General features: G+C 38.0%; 1 protein-coding gene across 1 annotated transcript in view; it reads left to right on the plus strand.

The window, feature by feature from the left end:
- LOC136257852 (E3 ubiquitin-protein ligase TRIM71-like) overlaps nucleotides 1-21645 on the plus strand; it is a 71096-nt gene extending 49451 nt beyond the window's left edge. The window contains exon 3 of the mRNA XM_066051175.1: nucleotides 19516-21645. Coding sequence (XP_065907247.1) covers nucleotides 19536-21506 — 1971 coding nt within the window. The 5' untranslated portion in view covers nucleotides 19516-19535 and the 3' untranslated portion in view covers nucleotides 21507-21645. The remainder of the gene's footprint in view (nucleotides 1-19515) is intronic.
- The last annotated feature ends 4989 nt before the right edge of the window (nucleotides 21646-26634 follow it).

The following is a 26634-nucleotide window of genomic DNA, read 5'->3' on the forward strand; positions in this document are numbered from 1 at the left end:
AACTAAGTAGACGGGCGGAAACAACCAGTTGTTGTCAGCGCTCCAGTCACATGTAAATGCGTCTACAGCTTCTGACCCAGGAGCCCAGTATCTTGTATTGAACCTATCAAGGTGGGCATTACTTGGGCTAGCAAATCTGTCAACACTGTATGGGCCCCAAAGCTCATCTAGCCAGGCAAAGACAGAAGGATTAAGCATGTAGTCATCATGGTCCATTATACGGCTGTAATAGTCAGCCAGCTCATTCAATTCCCTTGGTATCCATTCAGGTTCTAGTCTTATTGAGTTATTAACACATAGAGAAAATATTCCTAAGGCCTCTGCTTGCAGGATCACCTTTGGGCTACCATGTTGCACAATTCTAACTACATTTTGATTGTCTGTGAACCAGCGGACTCTCTCATTCGCTAGCTTTCCTTGAAATGATTCCAATACCAGCCTGACTGCACGCAGCTCTCGCCAAGTGGAACTTTGAGCTGCCTCTGGAGCTGACCATTGCCCATTGGCCACCAGGTTACCATGCTCCACCGTATACCCACCAAAGCCTGTAGAGCTAGCATCTGAATAAACAACACGGAGAGCTGATGGCTTGGGCCATATGTTCTGTCCATTAAACTCTGAAATTCTTTCAAGCCAGAAACACACTTCGTCCTGAGCTTGCGTAGTCAGGGAAGTTCTTGCCACCACGAGTTTCTGTTACTAAGCACCGCATACAAACTACGGGTCATTAATCTGGATGCTGAGCCAAGGGCCAGTGACATTGAAACTATTGAACCTGTAATACTAGCTATTTGCCTTGCACCAGCAGATTTGGTACTTTTTATCTCTAATAATTTGCTCTTAAGTCTGCTAATCTTCTCATCTGGGACTGAGAACTCTCCTTTAGACAGGTCTATAATAAACCCAAGCCATTCCATACTATGGGCAGGGTCCCACTGGCTCTTTTCTATATTGATCACAAAACCAGCATTCTCTAAATCCCTTTTTACTGCAGTACTTTCTATTATAGCTCTATCTTTCCCACGTACGGCCACAATACCATCATCGAGGTAAACAATAGCTTTAAGACCTCTACCTCTCCACAACCGAATATGCGGGCGGCCTTAAAAGCTTCGTAAACAGGTAACAAGCACTAGAAAGTCCAAAAGGCAACACCGTAAATACGTAAAAGATTTCTCTCCACTGGAAACCTAAAAATTTATAACATTCAGGGTGTATATCTACATGGTGATAACCTGATTTGAGGTCAAACTTGAACATAAATTCAAACTTTTCAAACATGAAGGCTGCTACGCGTAAGTCTTCGTATTTGAAGGTCACAACATGAAGAAATTGATTAACATACCTCAAATTTAACACTAGACGTAACTTTCCTGCAGCATTAGACACAACAGATAAAGGGCTACAAACATGTGGCTGTGCATCCACTTTGGCGATGCAACGATTTGCGCGTAGACTACTTATTGCTTCATCCACAAAACTATGGTGAGTCTGTGATGATTGGTGGTTATGTTGGATGTGGGATGGAGGAATAAATTTTAACGGTAAGCGATATCCATTTTCAATACAGTCAAGTATGTAAGGTGGTGCCTCTAATACATCCCTCCAATACGATAAACTTTGTTTAAGGCGGCCCTGTACATCCATTATTTGTCCAGGTCCCTGGCCTTCTACTTCCCAAAATTGATTTAAATTATAATCTCTTTTAGTGTCAAGTATACTTTTGTCCTCATTTGCATGCATCCCTGATGGGCCATCCACACATTCTTTTGACAAAACCTGATCCAAACCAACCCACTCATTAACACATACACTGTGTGTAATCTTGCTGGCAACAATGCCATCAACACTCCTGTGACACAAAGACAACTCTGCTAGCCCTGGGCTAGGTTCACACACCTCAGCACTGCTTACCACAGACTGAGAAAAAGGATACGGCCTGTTCGTCACTGAGCAGAACTTGGCTATATGTCCGTAGCCACCACACTGGAAACAGGGCCCAATCACTCTAAATCTGTTGGGCCTCTGAGGCACCATGTTGGCTGGGGGAGGCCCCCACTGCTCCCTTCTGTCAAAATATCCATTAGGATTGAAGGCCTGGTGGTCATTCCACTGTGGGTAAGGCTGAAAACGCCTCTTTCTGCCACCTCCTCCTCCTCAGCGTTTGTAGCTTGTCTTATTGGCTCTCTCGGTCTCCTTCTTAACATCCTTCTCTGCCTTGGTTTCTGCTCTCTCTATTTCTTTTTCGTCTTCAGGGCTGGACGCCAGGGGATCTTCCTGGTAATGGGCGACTGTGCCCCAGCCATGCTCAGAGCGGTCAGCAATTTTAATGTGTTTTTGCCTTGTTGCCAGAGCCTTCATACCTTCCTCCAGGTTAGCTCCGGCTGACTCCAAGGCCGCCTTCTGTTCCGCGCTCGTCGGATTGAGCTTGGACAAGTCCGCTCGGGCTAGGGACATCGACTCCTCCACTCCGCAGTTGAATCGATACTGGTGTTCGTGGCCCTTCTTCTTAAATTGATAAGAAGTGTTGCCGATCTTCCTGGCCATGTCTTCGCTCGTCCTTGCTTGGGCTATGTTAACTTCCCGTTTAACATCAGCGATGGACGCTTCTAACTTCTGTTCCACCTCCTGCCGGAATTTCCGTGTCTCCTCTTGGGATTCACGAAGCTCTTGGAAAAGGCGATCGAACTTTTCTTCCATAGCGTTTGCGAATCACCTACGTAACGACAATAAAATCAGCCAACCTGTACTGAAAACGTGGCATAGATTGAATTAGTGCACACTATCCCAACTTTATATACCCACCCTGCTGCGTCACGACCCCACGTGACGCAACTACATTACGTATTCCTGTGGGAGCTTATTTTCTGTCTAATTCACTGCGTTCAACTGCCAGAAAATACACATTCCTGCCATTACGCATTTAGTAATATTTAAGTGCATGAGCAGTACAAAGGAACGCAAGTATGGAGAAGCAAATTATTTTGGCAAAAAAGAAAATGAACAATGGGGCAGTTATACCAGCTAAACTGGAAAAGGAACCACATAATCCTGTAGATGCCAAAAGCAATAGCTTTTGTAGTCAACATCAATGGCACATTGGAAACAATCGGCTATGTCATGCAAAAATCATATATTTTTTCTCCTTTTTGTAACTTTTCAAACACACCTTATGTAGCTAAAATCTTTGAGCAGGCTGTAGGACCAGGTGTCCTATAGACCTTCAGCACTTGTGCTGTGAAATTAATAAATTAACTAGTGTCCATTTGGTTCTACGTGGGGTACTTAGAGATAATGAGTCACTCTCTAGAATTCCTATGGATATAATTACATGAAAAATAACAAGGAGAAAACTTCCTGACTGCCTGGTAGACTCCTGTAAGCGTTCAAGCGTAAATCGGATAGCTGCAGGTTTGAAGCTACCTAGGTCCAGTCATGGATTTTTTTTCTCCTTTCTGCAACTTTTCAAACACACCTTATGTAGCTAATATCTTTGAGCAGGCTGTAGGACCAGGTGTCCTGTAAAGCATTAATTATACAACCAAGTACTAAGAATGATACGAAATGCGGTTAAAATTATGTCATAAATAATAATAATAATGAAATAAATAAATAAATAAATAATTTAACATGATTTAACTTGCCAGTGAACAGACACAAACATATAATAATTATGCCTGTTCATGCTGATGACTTGAACGAGCGTGAATTCTATATAACACCCAGCACTACACCCATGATTCCAAAGGCCGGGAGAAGATTAGCGACCACAAGCGACCATCTGCAGGTCTACTACTAACTTGTCTACTAATCGTTTGTGCCGAGATTTTCCTTCAGACAAGTGCCAGGTGCCGCTGTAAGTCTCCATGCCAGCTGCACTAAGTTTTCATGTTGTAATACTGTTTGCATTGTTTGTTTGTACTGAGTTTGTATTTAACTACCCAGTATCAATAAATAAAATATTGTCTCCTGTTGCTGTGAAGTGCCAATCACTACTGTAGCTACCATTCAGTGTCTGCACACCACTGATTATGTGCCATATCCATGAGTATTCCTTTGAAGGCACTGCCACCTTTCACAGCGATCTGCTACACATTTTATTTCATCCTGCAGTGTATCCAAGACAACATCTGACCATTTTTTGACATATCGGCCCATCTCATACTTAAAAATGTAACTGAGCAGATGAGTCAGATAACGGTTGCGTGTGAGAAAACTACAAGGCCTAAGGCTTCGCACTCACCGGGAATAGAATCCATGTTGTATGAAGAGACAATCGTATAATGGGCAGGTGTTATCGTGGAGATGATTAGAAACGTACGGCAATTCTATTTAACGCCGATCAAAACATTCAGCACGTGACGCCCACTATTAATAGATCAGGTGGATTCTAGACATGCAAACTACTGTTCATTTGTGTTTGAAAGTGGGCGACAGCAACTCTTTTGATTGGAAGACGAGTGGTTGCTACTCCTGCTTAATGAACAACATGATTGGAGTTGCTACTAATCACTAGAGGAGGCTAGTGTTTTCTAACTGTCTGGCAGATCACATACTTCTTGCAACCAGATGTTCTCGTGGGTGCACTGTGCTTTATCTTTCTCACTACTGCGTTCTACTAGCTATTTGTGAGAACAGAAAGGTGCAGTCAACAGAACACTCTGCTGCACTACATTTAGTGGAGAGCCATATTTTTATCAATAATTAATTACTATGCATTTTATTACATTCTTTTGTTGTTTTTATCCATTGTCAGTCGAACAAACTACAACTACTGCAGTATCACTAATAATCACTATTCCCTGATGTTATTTCACCACTTAGGTGGAGATAGCTGTGTATGCGTTTCACTCTGCTGAGCACCATTTTTTGTGATATTTCTGTCAGTGTAATGTGTAACTATTGTAACTACCGTAGATTCCCTAAAAATTTAGCAGAAATAAATTAATTCCGTTCGTGTCTGGCCGAACAATTAGGAAAAAATGTACCAACCCAGTGCTATTGTCGAATTTTTAGGGATCTATCCCTAATACAGTCTGCACGCTTCATGGCTATGTTATTTGCGATCTGTTTACTGCTTACTTTATGAATTTCTTTCTACAGGAACCAACAGGAACGCCTTGAGGCTGAGCTGACGATACCACTTGGCCGCAGCACTATATACTATGATTGCCTATATTATCCAGGAGGGATGGTCAATGTCAATACTACATCACTTTTGAATGCAATCACCCAAACGGCATAATATTAAGGATTTCAACAAGTAATAAAAAATAGAAACCACAATCAGTAATATTATTAAACTATCTCGTGATAAATCTTGCTATCAGATGCTGCATAAAGTGTTCCATGGCTTAACAAAGTGTTATCTGTGGGGGTATCATGTTAAAAGGAGATGTGGGGCCAGGAGAGCTGTGAACAGAAATGAAGATCGTTTTGCGATAGCCGTGATGTCTCACAGTGATATCGTTGAGTACGTTCCCTGAACAATCTCACACTTGGTACATCATCCAGCATCAAGGTAGCATATCGTGTGAGGTCACAGGGAATCCTCAGTACTCAAGAGACCTTTGTCAACTAGTACTCCAAGTGCCGAAAAATTAGCGCGCTTATAATTAGAAACTATCCTGCGCTTGCCAAAATTTAGAGCACATTGCGTTCAAAGCAGGGGGAGTGCTGAATATTTAGAGATACCAAAATTTTAGGGAATCTACAGTAGTTGCTATTGTATCTTTTCTACTTTTACTATCTTATAAATGTGACTCAACAATTACAGTACAGTCCATCTATAACTTCATTCAGGCGTGGTAGTTTTGACGTGGCACCACGCTACTTTTCCCGTGGCAAAAGCAAAAGTTATGCGTGGGACTGGTCATTGCCACGCCGTGGCACAAGCATTGCCATGCATGGAAAAAGTTTACCATACCATGACATTGCAATGCGTGGAGTCCTCTGTTTGCCCACACATGAAACCATTGCCACACATAGCTAATAATAGCCAATGCCCTTCTTAAGTTTTATCTTTCTAATACTATTTAATAAGTCTGTAAGCATTTAGAAAATGTATAGTAACAGTGCTGCATGACACAGTCAATCGATTACAAATGTGTGTGTCCACTATAACTGCAATCATGCATAGGAAAACACCAACTATTGGCTAAAAGGACATTTTTCATTCATTATCTATCACTTTATAAAGTGTTCTAAGGCTAAAATTACGGTAGCTAAACTCTGATGGTTCAATAGTGGGCGTGGCACACGAAGACCGATCGCGAAAAGACAAACATCGATACTTGTATAATTAACCAATGAAACATTTGAAGCTTCATCCTAGCCCTGAGTATAGCACTGTACATGTAACTACTGTAGAGTTTGTGGTTTACACACTTGCGTAGTAGCCAATGAGGCGTGTGATGGCGTGGGCTACGCAACAATGTTTTGTGGTGAGTACCGTGGTGCTGCGTGGCGCCATGCCAAGAATGCCACGCATGTGTGAAGTTATAAATGGACTGTACTCTAACTAAGACAAGCCAACACGCAGGTGAAGAGTTGAACCCGTCCCTGACTCTAACTTGAGGTTCCTGTTAGCATAGTGATGTCTTTCAGTCTCTGTATGAAAGTAAGTTTTTGGTAAGTTCTAGGGTTTGCTGGGATGCTTGCTTTGCTTGATCCAGCTCTTGAACTCACTAATAACTTACTTTCATGGCTTGACTGATACTAGAGTATGGTTGTGTTATTGATAAACACTTTCGGTTTAGTAACTACTTCATTTATAAACCCTTAAATCAGAAAACTGGATTGAAACTTAATAAATACGCATGCCTTGCACAAAGTGCTGTAAATTTCGAAGCATCCATCCTATAGCTACACAATTTATGTCATTCTATGTACTTGTGATATAACAGATTATAATGACACCTAGGATTTTACCGTAACGCTAGACAGTGAGGCCAAAACTAGCCATCCATGTAAGTACCTTTTCAATAGGGAAGCATACAAACCCTTTACATACCTTTATAAAATCAACTGTAACTCGATGGTGGTTGCTCCTACCGCCTTGCAGCAAGTTCCATTCTATTTGCCATTAATGCTAATCTCTACAATATAGCATTTTTTACCAGCACACTGAAATTTTCTGCAACCAGTTGGTGTATCTGTGTCATACTGTAATGAAACTTTTACAGAAGTATGTGTGTGAAATGTCATTGTAGATGTTATTGTAAAAAAAAATTAATAAAAAATAAAAAAACTTGCTGCAATACATTCTTCTAAACAAACTTCATCTCTAGCTATCATAGAATTGCGTTGTGTTTCAGTGATAATTCATTAAAATTACTGCCTTACAAATTTTCACATTGCACTAAAAATTGTCCATCATAGATTATAGAGGGGAGGGGATAGAAAAATAATTTTTAGGCATGCACTCCTCACCTACAGTTCCATTTATACCTTTTGTAAACTCTCTTATAAAAGTTTGTAGAGAAAAGTTGTTTACTGTGAGGTGTATAATAGCACAAAGCGACTTCATATCTTGAAGTAGAGCCGTCTAATCATTGTTATCGAGGAGTAAGCCGTGCCACATATTCGCACTTCAAAGGGCATAAACGTTTTGAAGTTGAACACATTTTGTCACTTTCACTCAACGACCAGAGGGCTTTATCATTGATGTTTTAATACGTTTTGGGGTGTATGGCATTAATCAGTGAAGCATTAGATCTGTCAAGAATTATCCAATTCCACTCCTGTCGCTTGTAAGGTGCACCACAAGCTCATGGGCTGTTGTAGGTGAGGAGTGCGCGTGGGAATAAAACTCAATCAGGCAGTGGATAGTTGATGGAACGCCTAGATACATGAATAAGCATTACCAGAGAGAACTGTAAACCATTTCGTGGTACTAGTTTGTGATAAAGAATCGTGTAAGGCTGATTGTCACAACAAGTTTTAATAAATCACGTGATAGTTTTCTATCCCCTCTCTTGAAATCTATGGCATAATGTAGAAAGCCAATATATAATCCGTTTATGTACAAACTATTGCTACTGTATAAATATCGGTAGCAATATCGGTCCTCCTATTGTTTTGTACTGATATCGATATTGGTAAAAATTACCATATTAGTGGCCAATATTTTAGCCAATCAAAATATTGGTACACCTCTAACAGTAGAGCATGGTAACTTAGTGGCTAATTGACGATGCTCGGTTTAGGAGGCAGCCCAAAGCTCTACATGGCAGGAGTTGCAAGCAGTCAGATTGGCATGAGAGTTATTTCAGGGAAAGCTGACATGAACGAATCCGCTGGTTCACAGACAATCAGAATGTGATTAGAATTGTACAGCACAGTAGTCCCAAAGAGGTCATGCAAGTGGAGATATTTTCTGTGTTTGTTAATAACTCAATCAGACTAGAGCCTGAATGGATACCAAGGGAACAGAATGAGTTGGCTGACTATTATAGTCGTATTGTGGACCTTGATGACTATATGCTTAATCCATCTGTTTTTGCTTGGCGAGATGAGCTTTGGGGTCCACACAGTATTGACAGATCGGTTGGCCCAAATAATGCCTGCCTTGATACATTCAATACCAGATTCTGGACTCCTGGGTCAGAAGCTGTGGGCGCATTTACGTGTACCAACAACAACTGGCTGTTCCCACCCTGTCTACTTAATCCTGAGGGTGGTTAGGCTTGCACAAGCAGCAGCTGCTAAAGGTACTCTAATAGTTCCCCTATGAGCTTCTGTCCCATTCTGGCCTCCAAACGTCACTGAACCAGCTGTCTTCATCAAAGAATGTCTTGGCCACTAAGCGATGCATTGATTTACCAGGGCTTTCGAGTTCAATCTTATTCCTTAGCCTCCCAAATACACCTACCCTGGCTGTCAGGTTTAATTGTTAAGTTGTACCAGAAAATTAAGTAGTTAACAAAGTACAAAAAATTAAAATAAATATTAAATAAAATAAAAAAGTTAAATATACCACCAAGTACAAAAGATAATAAGAAATGAGGTTAAAATTACATCGTAAATAATAAATAAATAATCAATTAGTTAATTAATGTTTGAAAAAACTGTGCAAGTATTGGTGTATCTATTGGTCCGTATCTATTAAATACCAATTAACAATATCAAGGATTTAGCCTTACCGGCAGCCAATCTGCTTATTGATTTGATTATCAGAACATCTCTAGAGGTAGATATGAAAGATGTGCTACTATCAGTACCTATTGAACTGTGTTGAACTGTTAATAATACATCATGCATCTTGTATGGCTTCATACACATTCAATTGTCCTTCAAGGTCTTATAATTGCATGAAGGAACCTTTCCAAAAATTGCGAGGGCACAAATGCCCGTTGCCCTATGATGTTGTTAGTTAAGGTTTGATCATTTCTTATATACATTCACATATGAGAAATGATTGTGGGTTTTAGTTTATTGCACACTATTCACATTATCCAGATCACTATTAAAATCTTTTGATGGTATTGTACAAATACTGACACAACCACTTGATCAGCTCTTGTTTCACTATAATTGTTTTATACAGAAATTCCAACAAAGAAATCATTGGAAACAATGTTTTAGTCTCTTCACTCATTTTTTTTTAAAATCTCATGAAAGCGTAACCAATACTGACAAGCTGTTGTGAAGAAAAAGTGAAGTTTTAAAATATTTTTGGCTCAAATCTTACTATACAGTACTACCATACTGTATGATAATAATTAATCTTTACAACCTTCTTTGTTTCACTACTTTTTAATTTAATGATCCCTAATTCAACTTAAAATTTCCTTATACGTATTTGTAAACTTTATTATAACTGGTGAGTCCATGCTTATTGAATTAGAATGGGAAGAATGGTGGCAGGCTTAATATTTTTGTCTGAATGCACCTCCCAAGTATCAATTACGTCCCAACTATCAAACACGCACCCCCATTATCCCAACTAGCCATGATGGGCATGTTGGATTTTTGCAGACTACCTTGACTAACAGGTCTCCACCTTACTGTGGATACTTGGTATCACACAAACTTCACCAGGACTTCTGTGGACGGCACTGTGGCAGCCATGTTTTAATACGCATGTGTATTTGATCACATTTGCCAGATTGTATTGTCTTGTGCAATGTGCTGAGACAGCTGTCACCTTGTACATAGCTTGAATGAAGGTATGAATTGCTTTATAGCTAGCATGTTTATAGATGCTATGAACAGTTGTGGTGGTACAGTTATGATGATAGTGTTATCACTAAGATGTGACCCTACATTATGGTGTGATCACTTTGTTGTGCATGTCCAGAGTGACCGCTTTCATTTGTTTCCCTGTTGGGCAAGCTGGGGACTGCGTTCCAAGGAGCAGTTTAGTGCTTTCAAAATATGGTGATAGTTACTGGTAACATATTCCAAACTAAATAAGAAATCATAACTTGGATGTGTTAGCTAGTTTGCATAAAATACATGCAAAGTGATATAGAATTCACCAAAATTGTTTTGCACATGTCCGTATGTAGGATGCATGTTTCCTACTAGTGGTGTTCGATATCAGGATTTTTATTTCGATATGTTATCGATACGATATTGGGGTAAATATCGAAATTTCGATACGATTTTTGATAATTTTTAATTGTGTGGGTGGTGTAATTGTGTGGGTGGCCAGTATTTATAAATATGCTTGAAATACACTTTACACACAAACTATTGCATAAAACTAATAATAAGCCTAGGAAACTGGTAGACAAGTTTTTAAAGTGGCTAGATAGTACAGAACCAACCTTCGTTTCTAGCGTGATTGCACAATCACACACTAAATGCTGTAGATTGATCGAAATATTCTTCGATATTTCAATAATTATCGCAAAATATTACTTTTTCAATAAATATCGAAATCTGCTAAAGCAGTATCGAAAATCGATACGATAATGATATCGACAAAATTATCCCGAAATCGATATTTTTTCGATATATCGCACATCACTATTTCCTTCACGTGTAGGGTTAAATTGAAATATTTTGCAGAAACTATTCCTGCTTGGCTGAACTTGTAGAAAGGATTCTTACAAATGCTACAAAGTGTAGGACATGTCTCATGCTGTGAAAGACGTACGTGTGTAGGAACCACTATCCTACAAATGCCGGAATCATTCTCACAAATACTTCAGAGATACACAATATGGCTCTTGCAAATGACTGCACTACATGTAAATAACCATTTGTAGGAACCATTCCTACATTTTTATATATGGTAGCCATGTATGAACCATCGTTTAGTGCAGTTATTACATTTGTAGGAACCATTCCTACATTTTTATATATGGTAGCCATGTATGAACCATCATTTAGTGCAGTTATTACATTTGTAGGAACCATTCCTACATTTAGTACACCTGCTGCATTTGTAGAAATATTTTTTAGCAAAACACCAAAAGGGAAGTTGTAGTTCTTAGGAATGTATGAATGGTAGTTGTATAGTACAAGTACACGAAAAAATTTGGAATTTTCAACTAGAGTAGGGACCATAGCACATCGATAAAAAGTACTGAAACAAGTTGAAGTAGTCCATTATATTAAATCACAGTAAAACAATAAGAAGTGTTATATATATCGTGTACTTGTTTGTTAACTTTTTTTTGAAAGTAATTTTATTATGACTGCTGAACCCACGCATACAGCATCTGAAATGGGCGCCGCACGCCCCAGCTATATCAATTATCGTCTGGAAAGTGAAGTATCCATTACGCTTCGTTGTCAGCTATGTTCAACTCGTTACACAGCAATACGAATCAAGAACTTTTCCGGAAGAACCTCTACAATCTACACATACCAAAAGAAATGGTACCGCACCCCAATTTTATTAATTATCGTCTGAACAGTGAAATATCCATTACGCTTCGCTGTCGGCTATGTTCAACTTGTTACATAGCAATACGAATCAAGAACTGCTAGAAAAGCGCCTTTGCAATCAAAATACCCACTATGAAAAATACGGACGATTTCCGTTTCGAAGGGAAGCCATCACGTGCTCGCACCAAATCGACACCTTTCCCTGTCAGCAAAGATGAATGGGACACAAAGGAGGACACTGCATTGTATGTACTGCAGTATGCCAAAAGGCACCTGTCGGGCCGAAGCGACGTCGAACAGTGAAAGAATCAAGCCCGTAGCTTTAGCCATTATTGAGTTACACTTGTCTGAAGGCATCAGTCAGTTATTTACTTACTTACTCAGTCAGTAGAAAATTCCGTCGAATAAAAAGAATTTTAAAATTCCGTAGCAACTTGTTGAAAGCGTTTCGGGTCGATCTGAAAGCTTGTTTGGGCTTAGTTTTACCTCACCAATACTGCCTCATCGTCGTCAGGGAAAATTGAGGCTGGTTTTTGGATGATTTTATTTTGTGGGCCACGCCTACTGCTTTGTGGTCCCTACTATACAGTTACTATCATACTGTATGGTAAATGTTGGTAACATATAAGGGAACACAAAGGTTCAAGATTTCTTGCAACAAAATTTCTATAACTTAAGAGATGTTCCCATTCTTAGAATAGTGGTGGCTAAGTCAAAGGTAAATCTGCAAAACACATCACCTAAAGTGGTTAAGCTCTCGAGAACAAAAGGTAATAAACACTCCATAATTTTCGTGAAAATGTCACTTCATTTTCATGAAACATTCACTAGACAATTTGGTAGCTGTCAGCAAAAAGAAATGGAATTGATATGTGACTTGAGTGAAACTGGTTGCTTTTGCAAAAATTCTGTTTTGCTATATACTAGGTAAAATACATGTGGCTAAATAAACAAAACTATGATGTTCATGTTTACAAAGCTAACATCAATAACACCACTAGAACCCCATAGGCTATATACGTAGAAGCTATAAAATGGATGACAGGTGTTGAAGCTATTCAAAGTGGTGCTGATTGTGCAGAAGCCAACCGTTTATGTAGTTATCTATACTTAACTATGCTATTGCTGGCTTGAAGTAAATGCTCTTCACCAGAAATGGCTATTGAGAATCAACCAGACCCTTTTCACTTTACAAAGTGACCACACATCAATCTCATTTGTGTACTAAAACCTTATAAATCAAGTAGTATGTATAGACAGTTCAGGTTTGTCCCAACTTGCTTTAGTGGAGTCAGTGGTTGTGCATGTGGTGTTTGAATAACTCATATAGCTGCAGTGACTGTGAGATCTTCAGTGATGAAAGGACTATCAAGCAATCTGGTTGTATTCCTATTTAATGTATCGTGGTAGGACCAGGTGTCCTACAGACCTTCAGCACTTGTGCTGTAACTTGTGTCCATTTGGTTCTACCTGGGGTACTTAGAGATAATGAGTTACTTTCTGGAATTCCTATGGATTCAGTGTCAGCAAAATGCTGTGAAGGTGCTAACACTTTTCTAACATCGTTAACAACAAGCTGTAAACTATGGGTAAAGCAACCAATCAATTGTCTTCAAGGTCCTACACTTGTGTGAAGGAACCTTTCCAAAAATAGTGAGTTTGAGAAAACCAATTTTGATCAGATCCATTGCTTAAGGATTTGCTGATTCCTTATATGCATTCACATTTGAGAATTGATTATGGGTTTTAGTTTATCCCACATTATCCAGATCACTAACTCTACCAACTAACAACAGGCTGAAATGTCAAGTGCTTACACTATAAATGAAATCTTTTGATGGTATTGTACAAATAGAGACACAACCACTTGAGCAGCTCTTGTTTCACTATAATTGTTTTACACAGAAATTCCAACAAAGAAATCGTGAGAAAGCAATGTTGCATTTTTTGGATGATATTTTTGGCCAAAACGTTCGTAACCCTTACTATACAGTACTACCATACTGTATGATAATAATCAATCTTGAGGTCTAGGAAACCTCCCTTGTTTCACTACTTTTTATCTTTATGTTCCCTAATTGAACTTAAAATTCTTTACTTTTTCTTATACTTATTTTTTTACGTATTTGTAAACTTGGTGAATCCACACATACCAAACTAGACTGGAAGGAATAGTATCAGGTTTAATGTTTTCATCTAAACGTGCACCCCAACTATCAATTACTGAAATAGCAGTGGCCATTATGCTTCATTTTAAGCTATGTTCAGTCAGTTATACAGCGTTACAAATGAAGAACAATATAATAGGAGAAAGATCTCTGCAATCAATTCATTTGCTTTAGAAAACTTGAATGATTTCTGTGAAGCACAGGGAAGCCATTGCATGGCACTACCACAAATCAACACTTTGCGCTATCAGAAAAGATCAACATGATGCATAAAGGAGGATGCAGATAAGTCCATGAAGTATGCATTGTATGTACTGCTGTATGCCAGAAGGCCCTGTCAGGCTGGATTAACGTTGAAAAGAGAAACCCCTTAGCCTTAGTCATTATTGAGTTATGCTTGTCTGAAGGCATTCAGTCAGTCAGTCAGTCAGTCAGTCAGTCAGTCAGTCAGTCAGTCAGTCAGTCAGTCAGTCAGTCAGTCAGTCAGTCAGTCAGTCAGTCAGTCAGGCCAAGGCAGTCAGTCAGTCAGGCCAAGGCAGTCAGTCTAAATAATTTTTTTGCAACTTTTTCAAAGTGTTTCAGGTTATACTGAACTTGGTTATACCTAACCAATACTGCCAAGGTGCCATGAAAGTGATGTTAGGGTGATATTATTGCCCAAACCTTGATAATCCTTACTATACTATTGTTAACATCATTGCAGCTAATTCATGGCAGAGCCAACCATAACACAATTAAATTCTTTTGTCTACAGATACAACGATGATCATATAAGACAAAGTAGTGCTCTACCAATACAGAAAAGTGTCTACCCATACCAAAGCCAAAGGATTTATGCAATAATCAATTCCGATAATTGCTCTATAATTTTGTGCTTGCTTGTTCATGGCTTTGGCTATATAAAGTTGTATTATAGTGTTTGAATTTATTTGCAATAGTGTTTTACAACAAAGTAAATTCCTAGGTATGCACAATAGGCCAGTTGCATGTAAGGCCTTAGGAACGCAATCAGTGTTAATTGCCCATTGCGCAACCGCTGGATGCTGTGGATGCCCATAAAAATGTATTGAAGCCATTGGGAAAACGATGATAACCTACAGTAAAACTTCCGTTACTTACAAAGTATACGGTATGTTCCAATTTTCGTACATGGGAAGAATCTACATTGATTTCTCTGTCGTTTCATGGTTATCCGCTGTAAATAGGATGAAAGATGCCTGAGTTATAGGGCCATGAAGTTAGAAAAGTTATCATACAAGGCTTTTCACAGCTGCTATTCGTAAGTTCAGAGTTAGAAAATCGTTCAAGAATGCCAACAAATCTTAACAATAAGTTTGTAGTAAAACGCTTCGCAGAAAAGTGCTGAATCGACATAGCAGCCAACTAAGTTCAGCAGGCCAAGTTACATCGTCCAGGTGATTGTAACACTTGTTCATATACTGTACCTGTGGTAAACAACGAAAACAAGCAGCTGCCTGTGTATTTCGTCTCTGAAAAACATCTTCATCACTAATTCTACGCTTTACTGGCTCATAACTCATTATTGGCTTAGCGTATTTACAGCAGACAAACATCACAAAGCGTAGGAATCAATGTAGTTTATAATGCTGGTTAAAAAACTCGGTTAACTTCTTTAGATTTAAGGTGACAATAGATTTTGTGTCCATGGTCGTCCATTTCCCAATGGGTTCTGTACATTTTTACGCCTAACCACAGCATCCAGTGGTTGCGCAAACGCAATTAAAATATCAATTAAAATACTTTCCCTTACATGCAACTGGCTTATTGTGCTATTTGTCTATTAGGATTTTATTTTGCAATGACTGTTCTATTAGATTATCTCAATTTTTCATATGAAATATTGTAAGTTGCAGTTGCTCACCTTTTAACAAAGTAAATCCTGCACCAATGTAGAATACAATTTCCAGCCTGCTGTCACAAGTTTTGCTAGCATAGCACTTTATGATTTGATGATGATTGGCACGAGTGGGTCTTAATGATAGTGTACTACCAGTACTGATTGATGCCAAAATATAACCATAACATTGTCTCCGTTTCTATAGAAGTTACAGTAGTATTGTATTCAGAGTTTATTTGATTATTTTTGTAATACTGTAATAGAATGCACATTGTTATTTTCAAGAAGTGACAAACAGTCAGCCTTTTTATTGCAGCTAATCGTCGAAAACTCTATGACTATATATCAGATTTGCACCAAACTTTATTTTGCCGCAATGCGTTCTTAAAGTTCAAGAAAATTGAGCTACACATTTGCTTTTTTTGTAAAGTGTGTGAAAAGAATAATCCCGTACTCCGAAGAAAAAATAAGAGATTAAACCAAACTTTGAGGGCTTGTATTTCACGATTATGTTAGGCAATATGGTATGTGGGGTGCTGAAGGTGGAGGGCTTTTGCAGTACAAAAATGATTCCAATTTGAGAAGAGAGCATGGAGCTACGTATCCGTGAACAAGTGTTCATCCAAAACAAAACAGGATGAATACTTACGAGTAAAACTGGTGCCACACCCTGTAATTAGCAAATTTTAAATTGCTTGCACTCTCATGAGATGACATTGCGTTTGAGTGGTACTGTAACAATCTGGTCAATATTTATGGATTTTGATTGTGCGTTAGCTACAGTACCTGCATGTGTTTTATTTTTCATTATTCAATTTCTACCAACAAACAACAAAAAGTGTGATGCTCGATGGTCAATCTATACACCAGGACTCGAGACAATTAGACAATTTTTGATCAATTTTAACTGGTCAACTTTATCAAACAGTATGGTAGTACTGTTTAAGTGAGGGGAGGAGGGAGGGGAGGTTTAAGTAGGGATCACCCAAAAGTGAAGTAGGGATCACCCAAAAGTGAAGTAGGGATCACCCAAAAGTGAAGTAGGGATCACCCAAAAGTGAAGTAGGGATCACCCAACAGTGAAGTAGGGATCACCCAACAGTGAAGTAGGGATCACCCAACAGTAAAGTAGGGATCACCCAAAAGTGATGCGTGCCTTCAATACTACTGCCTTTAAAAATCATTCTAGAGAAATATTACGCGACAAAAATCATCTTTGCAAATAGTATTAGTCCATCTAACATGAAATACAGCATTGAAAGCAAGAAAATACTTACCAGTGACCGGATAAAGATTTTTTTTAAATTGCCAAAACTCAAAATGTAGTCTGCCTCACTGCCTGCTTGACCACATTCGCAAGCCTAGAGGCCAACTGAAGCAGCACATGGCCACCATTTTACTCCACAATAACAAACTGACTGGTTGGATGTACCTTTTGGGTTTCCGATGAATGTATAGGCACTCTGCACCTTATCTTTTCTTTTATCATCAATCGGGTTGTTTGTCTTCTCTTTCATCCAACAAAACCATATTGATGCATTAATTTTCCGTATCAACATGTTCTTTCAGCATCATAATTATTTAGATGCCACAGAATTATTTCAGAGCTGGATTTCAGAAGCGCTTCAGTCCTGGCGCTACTATAAGAGGTGTACTAGCTACAACTTTGTGATTGGGATTCCGTTTACGATAAGTTTGTGACCACACCCATCACATAATAAAGATCTAGGTGGACTAATAGCGACAGAGTATGGAGAACATGCACACCTCTTCACAATCTAACTTTTTGCTTAACAGTAAACAAGAAGACTTCACCCTTTATTGGTCTAGCTAGCTGCACACCCCTTCAGGCACCCCTTGGCTGACTCACGATATACTTCAATATAACAGTGACTCTATGATACAAGAGTCATGTGTGAGATTCTAATAGAAAAGTCACAAGTTACACTGTAATTAGCTGTGCTACAACAAAAAAGTAAACAAACTATATTTTAAAAATTGTTAATTTAAAAATAAGATCTATCCAATAAAAAATAGTGAAACAAGAGATGAATGGTGGTATTACAGCATAGCTCGGTGGGAAAGTCCCTATTTTGGCGCTATGCTGTAATACCATCATTCATCTCTTGTTTCACTACTTTTTATTGCATAGATCTCCTTACTTCTTTTTAAATTAACAAGTTTTAGATACTAGTTACCATGTAGTCGGGTTGTTAAGCACATGTGCTAGAACACTTTGTAAAAATCATACTATCTGTTAGGCGCATACGCCTAATAAATAATTGTGGTGAGTATACTACGTTGTAATAGAGTAGTTAATACTTTGTGCCGGTCACCACACCAATATGTAAAGATATTTGTCTCCATTTCTGGGTGAAATCCTTCATGATAAACAAGATTATCACTATCCAGATGGCTGATTTGCTGTATACGTATCGACGAGAGACCTCAAGGGAGACGTAAACACTTGAGGAGACATTAATTTTTCAGTAATTTCAGCTTTTCTTCCCATTTCATAGCTCTTTTGCCGTGTGCGCTTATCATCCATGGTTAATTACAAGAAATGTCTATGTGCTTAACAAATAATAGGTGCTTAATAGATACATGCGCTTAACAACCTGACTCTACGGTATTATCTGGACATTGTGTCTAGATAACTCAGAGTGCTGGAGAGCAGCCTTACAATATATGGCAGTGATAATTAAGTAAGGAGTTTGTTGATGATTTGTGGCCACAAGCTTTACCTCAAGCCAACTTTCAGGTTTGAATATCAGCCTACTGGTGCCTGTCAGCTATGAAGGTGCAAAGTATATTTAACACCATGTCCAGTGTTAACTTTTGACTTGTTGGATGCATGAAAATTTTTAACCCCTGTTTCCTTGCTGGACTTAATTATGCTGGCCACTTCTGTATGAGTCTTTTTCTGGTTAACATTTGCTGCTATCACTCATTCTCATGTTTCATTGCTTTTTTTCCCATGTAGTGGCAATCTGTTCAACTAATTGGTCCACAGCAACAAACTATTAGCTGCACTAACTGGCTAAGGACAATGGACTAAACAAAGACAAGTTAACTATGTTTCCTGCTTATATCCTAGCAAATAGGATAAGGCAATTCTTTCTATTTTAAGGCGCTTCTAAAATGATGAAATTTCGTGCCAAAGTGACCAATTCAATTGCCAAGCAAAAGCAGCAAATTCAATTACCAACAGGACAAATTCATTTTCCAACAGGACGGATTCAATTGCAATGCAACAGGACAAATTCTAATTCCAAAATGATGAATTCAATTGCAAAGGGATGAATTCAATAGCCAAAACATTTAAAATATTTTTCCCATAGCTCCGTGCTGCCTTTACAAAACAAGACGATTTTTGCTTTTGACACATATTTGGGGGAATGGAGAATTTTGAACGTGAATCGTGGTACCAAATTTTGTTAGAATGCAGTAAACAGTCACAAGAGTTATTAACAATTTTGTTCACGTAACATAAGACCAATATGTTACTTGTCATGCCTACAGGGTAAACTACTAATAAATATATCTCTGTTTATACTTAATTATATGTATGGCTTTACATCATTGTCTGTTCTGTGTAAACACATAATCCTCAAAGTTTGAGTGTTAATCTATGTCACTATATAACAGGTTTGATAAACTCTTTCATCATGTCTGCTAAAGAAGCTACAACTAACTTCAGCAGTTTGAAAGATCAAAGACCAAAACCTACTTTGGAGTTTGGTACATACTTCCAAAGTCTCAAGTGTAAACAGGAAGCTGTAGTTCCTAAAGAAGGAGTAAAGGAGTTAGCTAACAATTTCTTCATTAATCGTATGGTGGATGAGTTGGTAGCACAATGTAAAGTGGAGGCTGAAGATGAAGTGAGGTGTGATGAGTGTGGTATGGATAGGTCAATATTGTGTTGCTGTCCAGATTGTAACATGTTTCTCTGCCATGATTGTAATGATACTCACAAATGTAGAAAAAAATTTTGTAGTGATGGTGTCACTGAATCCACACAGATCAATGTAAATGTTGCACTTTGTAAAGTACACAATACACAACTCAGGTATTACTGTGAAACATGTCAGCTGTTGGTGTGTATGTATTGTACAGTGAAGGATCACAAGGGACACAATCATGATACTGTAATGAAGATGGCTGGCAAATACAGACGTGAATTGGGAAAGATCACTGCTTCAGTAAAAGAAATGGGTACAAGAGTCTCTGAAGCACGTGATAACGTTGAGAAGATGAGAGTGAAGATAAGACAACAAGGTGAAGAAGCGAATAAGAAGATCGAACAGCATTATCATGAACTGGTTCAAAATTTAACTCAGATTAAACAACAAGGTATGTGTGATGAAGTCAATAAGGGGCAGCATTATGATGAACTGTTCCAAAACTTGATGGAACATAAAAAGCAGTTAAAACAACAAGTAGATGACACAGTGTCACAGAAGGAGAAAGCAGTGACAACTCGACTAGAAGAGGTGGAGTATGTACAAGCAGAATTGTCAAGTATGGACGAACTGAAAGATGCAGTGGAGAAGAGCTCTGATCAAGACGCATTGTCTGCTAAGAAGCATGTGATTGATCACATGCAACAGTTAGCTGACAAGTACAAGAAACTGAACACTCAGCCTGTCAAATTGCTTGGTATAGAATTTGTACCTAGCAAGGAGCCATTCCCACGATTTGGTCATTTGTTTGTTCACGTCATTGATATCAAACACCCATTAGCATTCATTGACGAACTGCACACAAAGAAGCTTTCCCGCAATAGTACAAGTGTCATACCTTACACTACAGTAAACAAGCCCTGTAAGATAGTGAGAACGGATAAGAGGATGGACTATCCTTGGGGAATAGAATTTTGTGAAAATGGCATGTGGGCAGTTACTGTATTTACCAAACACTGTGTGTGTTTATTTGATAACCAGGACCTACTGGTGAGGAAATTTGGCAGCAAAGGATCCAATGATAAACAGTTTTACCATCCTTGTGGTGTTGCATTTGAAAATAAAGATCACTTATATGTGGCTGATCGCGACAATCATAGAATACAAAAGTTTGATATCAGTGGTAATTACTTACTCATGTTTGGTGGCAAAGGAAGTAAAGATGGTCAACTTGATTCTCCCTGTGGAGTCACAGTATACAAGGATGGTGTCTATGTTGCAGACTCTGAAAATGGGCGTATCTCAGTGTTTCAATTAAATGGTCAATTCCACCGCACCATTGGCGAAGGGCAGTTGAACTCTCCACATGATGTAGTAGTAACCAACAATAATCAGTTGTTTGTTGCTGACTATGAAAGACACTGCATATATACTTTCACTGTTGAAGGATATTTTGTGAGGAAGTTTGGTACAAAAGGAAGAGGAAGAGAAGAACTATGTAATCCACGTGGTCTCACTGTTGACAAGAATGGTTTTGTCTTAGTAACTGATAAGAATTGTCGTGTGACCATCTTTGACAAACACGGCAACTGTGTACACCAGTTTGGGGCATGTGGTTCTGATGGAGGTCAGTTTTATAAGCACAGTGGGATTGCTCTTAGTCCAAATGGTGATATATATGTTTGTGATGGTGGCAATCACAGGGTTCAGATATTTTCTACGTCACCAAAACTGTAGCCTCTTACCACAAGCAGCAAAGATTGTATTTACTGACTTTGTATGATTAGAACACTATACCATGCTAGTAGGAAGTTACATTATTAAGTATCAGGTGGTGTGTAAACTTTCTGTTTTTATTTTGATCAATCATTAATGAATCAATAGCTATTTAAATACAACCAGTGCCAGTTAGGTGCCTGGTTTTCGACATTGCAAGGTGGCACGAAGCAGACTATACACTTTAATATAATGGATAATTATATGGATTGATTGATAGATATAGGTAGATAGATCATGCCCTGAGACGTATTGTTGGACCAGACCGCTGTCCTCTATTACAAAGTTTGTATTCCTATGAGGAGTGATGATTTCTTGTTATCTGACAAGTGACTGTCTCTAAGAGTATGATGTTGGTAAAGTTACTTTGTCATGTACCGTATCATTTCTTTAGATATTCTCCTTAGGCTATTATGATATTTAGCACAATTTCTGGCATAACAGTGCAAAAGTTATTAAAGGATTGTTTGCTTTTTTACCACCTATTTTCCTCTTTCCAGCAATTCTTTTATTTGGAGTATATTGATATGTTTCTGCAAATCTAATGTATATAAACATACACTGTATTTCACAAAAATTACACCTATATTATGCCAGCATTTTGATCTTTGCTTACTCAATCCTATGCAATTTTAGAGCATATCAGCTACAAAGTGACAGGACTACAAACTAGGTGAAATGCCATCATGCATGTGTACAATTCCATTGTGATTGAATGTTGTGCATAGTCTGGTCAAGACAGCAGCTTAAATCAATGCTAAAGCATGGAACTGGGGCAACAATATAATATTATCATTATTCATCTCAAAATTTGTTTTTAGCAGTAGAGACGAATTTCTGATCTACTGTAATTACCTCATTCACACTGCAGTTATATTCCAAACCATTTTTTTTGGAATCATAATTAGTTGTCCCCCAAACCCTGCAGACTTTACTGAGGTAATTACTAAGCTAGGAAGCATCTAAATACATATGTATTTCAAATTCTAAAGTTTGTGATGTCAGACACCTTGAAATATTTTTTATGACTTCAAAGTTAATCATTGTATACTCCTACAGCATTTATGCTTTGCAGGCCTGCTGCACTACATGTGACAGCCTTTAGAATTAATTGCCACTACTAAAATAATGATCATTTTTCAGAATATCAGATTCAATCTCAGAAGATTATTTCTTTTGGGAGTATACCCCCTACAGACTCCCTAGATAGAACGTGCTCCACATATCATGCTGAGTGTGCTTAGTACACTGTGTCAGCCATAGTACTTAATAGTTAATTGTTTAGCACCCTCTTATAAAAGATAGATCCGAATATACTGCCTAATAATTATGGTAAATATGTTTCAGTAAGTTTGTTCTTAACATTACAGTGCAGCACAACAACTACAGTGCAAGTTATCTCCATACCAATGCTACAGTACTAACGTACAATTATAGCATCATGTATATATAATAGTCATGCCAAATATTGTGCCTTTATTGTAACAGCTCTTACATTGTAGCTATGACGATACTCTACTACAGAGTGTCTTTAGTTTATATGTGACCTGCATTATTTTGGATAATCAGTCTTCCCATAAATCAGGAAATTTCGACATATAAAATTTTCGTCTTAAAATTTTGATGCCACATATTTTTGTTGTTTGCATGACAAAAATATTTTTGATGGAATAACTAGCTATACATTAATATTTGTATGTGTGAATTATCTGTATAATAGTTAAAAATAATTTGTTGTTTTAATTTTCGTCAATACAGCCAGCAACGAATTTTTTTGATGACAAATTTTTCCTTATTTATGGTAACATCACACTTGACAACTCAAATATTTATGACGAAAATTAAGTATTCCAAGCAATTAATCAGCTTTACAATGGTTACAATTGTTAGTCAGTACCTTGAATTACTACAAATACTCTAACAGAATCCAAATTGTCTTAACGATAACACAGTGAATTGTGAGTCTAATTATTTCACGTATGACATTAAGACTGATTTTCCAAATCTGGTCACATTTCCTAATAATGAATGGCAAAATTAATGTTATCAGTATGGGAGAGTTCCTCAAAAGAGATGTTATATCTTTACTATCCCTCTAGGGACCTGCAGGGAGGCAACAAGTTAGCCTGTGGCACAGGGAATCAGAGACCTGAATCTGAAAACTATGTTCAATGCAGAAGAAAATCCCAGACCAGGTGGTGACTTGATCCACAGACAGCTTGTAGTCTAGTACTTATCCAGCACTTCCTTGTCATTCAGCCAGTACTTTGTGACTTCTCGTATTGTTTCTGGCTGCCATACAAATGGTTTACATAAACTACATGTACCAGTCAACCTTGAGCTGAAACTGATTTCATTGGGATTACGCCAGTGTAAAGTGAATCAATGTTTAACTGTTTCAGATTGTTATTATAGATTAAATCAAGTGACAGACTATGGTAATAATAGTGTTGCTGCAGATGTTTTGCACATACAGTAATTCGCTTCAGTTTTGTGTAATAATATTCATACTTGCATGTATGACTGTTCTATAGAGTAGTTCAATCTTGTGTGAAAATTTGTGTTAGAAATTTTTGTACAAATTTTGCATATGAAAATCATTTTACAATGAGAAAAAAGCAAGTTATGGTATTTCACAGTGGTTTGTCACATCCTGCAAAACAGTTGGTAATCTGAAGAATAAAGATCATAATGAAACGGTGTTACAGTGCATGATGTGTCGTCACTAATAAACTCTTCTGCAACACAGCCATACACATAGCATTCCTCTCATAGTCCAACATTTTTGTGATACAAACAAATCAACTTTTCCACTAGCAGATCCAGAGAGGGGAAACATGCCCCCACCCCATCCCCATACAAACGATTAAGATACTCCAATAGAGCAGTCAGTCAAATACTCTAATAGAACAGTCACCACATGCATGTGTAAGAATCCTCCACAGTATTAATTTTGTCTCTAAAACTACTTGACATCAAAGTGTCAGTCATGAAACATATAGCTTAACACCTTTAGCTTCCTAGGGGGTGCATCCTTAGATCCCAGCTACCTACTATCGTGCACTCCTACAAACTCTGGATCCGCCTCTGTTTTCCTTGCTTGCAGCTTGTGATCTCAAGACACTTAAGTCCACTCCTAAATGGTTCAATTGCAACTTAATGTTACTTGTATCTCCCACAACTGGATTAGATCCTTCACTTTTGGAACAGTTATATATACCAAATAAGTTTAGTCCTGTATAGGTTGTGACTGACTATAGCAATAGCATGCAGGCCTTGTAGGCTTTACAAACAAAGACAGTACTTTGCAGGTTAAAAACAAGCAATAGCTGTTGTTCCAAATAACCAGAGCAAAGAAATGAAATGTGTAGTACAACTAAGGACTGTAATTTTCATGGGTTACAATAAATTTGCAATGTATTTTACTATTGCCCTCACTTTAAAACATCTGTCCACTAGTGACCACTACACTGACAATCAGCCATTATTTCTAGAGCATCTTCTTATACCAAAGTACCTGAATTTCAAAGATGGAATGGTCACTCGACCAGGTTCTTCAAGCTGTATGGTCAGTATGGAGTTGTGGAGAAAAATTCAGTGGCAGTCTACAAAATGCACTTTTTAAAGTCTGAAGGTAGCATAGTGCTGATTGAAATTTGTGAGACTGAGCATAATAGTTTACACAAACATAATTTATTATCGGATGAACAACATGGGTTTATATGCATATATTCCTCATAGGTCATGCTGTACCCAGCTTTTATGTGCTTTAAGCAATTGGACTTCTGCTCTGGATCAGAGATTTTTAACTGATGTCATATAATTATTTCAAGGCTTTCAATAGTGTGCCTCATAACAGACTTTTGAGCAAGCTCAATCACTGCTTGAAGTTTCTCAGTTTACTAGAGTGGTATACCCCCAGTATATGGAACAGTTAATTGTTTGTTATTTTAGTAGTTTTTCAGTAAACCTGCATTCACTGATGTTTTACTGAGAGTTTAAAACTTAGTAAAACAATTATATTCCATATATACTTAAAGTTACTGACATTTTACTATCAGTATAACTGGGTACAACTACAGTAAAGCAGCTTAACAAATTAGTAAACTAAGAACCTAGCTTCAAGCAGTGAAAGGATATGGTGTGGATGGCCAATTGCTTGAATAGTTTCGATGTTTCTTTGTTGGCAGGCACCAGTGTGCATGTGAATGTTAATGGATCTTTGTCTGCATGGACAAGAGTAGTGATTCCCACAGGGATCAGTGCTTGGCCCTCTGTTGTTTGCCCTGTATGTGAATGAATTTCCATCTCTAGTTTCCATCTCCCTTTTAAGGTTTGCCGATGCTTTATCAGATTATTCACTCTCCTGAGGATTGTTTGCAGTTACAACATGATAATGATATTCTTGAACAATGGTCGGGAAAATGGTGTTGAAATGCTGGCAAAAAAATTCCTAATAAAGATTGCCTTGATTTTGATCCATGAGTTCAGCCATTATAAATAGCTTATTTTTACACCTGCTTGATGTCGTACAAGTATTGTAGTCAGTATGCATTCACCTCAGCCCACCAAATAAAATATTATCAAAGAAGTGAACATACAGTATGTTCGCTCCCAATGGTTTTGTACTGTTGTAAACATGTTTGTGCACCTGAATTGTCTATACTAAATGTATGGGATATTTTTAAAGCCTCATAACTCACTTTTGTATCAAGGGCTATTTTGACAAACAGTTTCAGCATTTAAAGGGCTTCACAGTGCTACTAAATATTTGGGCAGCTGGCCCATGAAATAAGAGTTATTAACAAGAAACAAGGGCTCAGGTTAATGCGAACTCACTAATATTACGATCTAACTCACTAATACTTAAGAACCACTCACAATTTCCATAATAAGTGTTCAGCTTTGAGATCTACCATGCAGTGACTTACACACTCCATTAAAAATGGTCTGGTTACCCGGCAATACTATAGGCTGCATCTATAATGCTAGCATATTAGTTGGATATTTCAAACTATGGAGCTTATAATAGATCAATGCTTCCTAATAGAGCAGTCATTGGAAACCGCAATAGAGCACTCAAATACAC

Source organism: Dysidea avara, chromosome 6 (assembly GCF_963678975.1).
Source record: "Dysidea avara chromosome 6, odDysAvar1.4, whole genome shotgun sequence".
NCBI classification, from domain to species: domain Eukaryota; kingdom Metazoa; phylum Porifera; class Demospongiae; order Dictyoceratida; family Dysideidae; genus Dysidea; species Dysidea avara.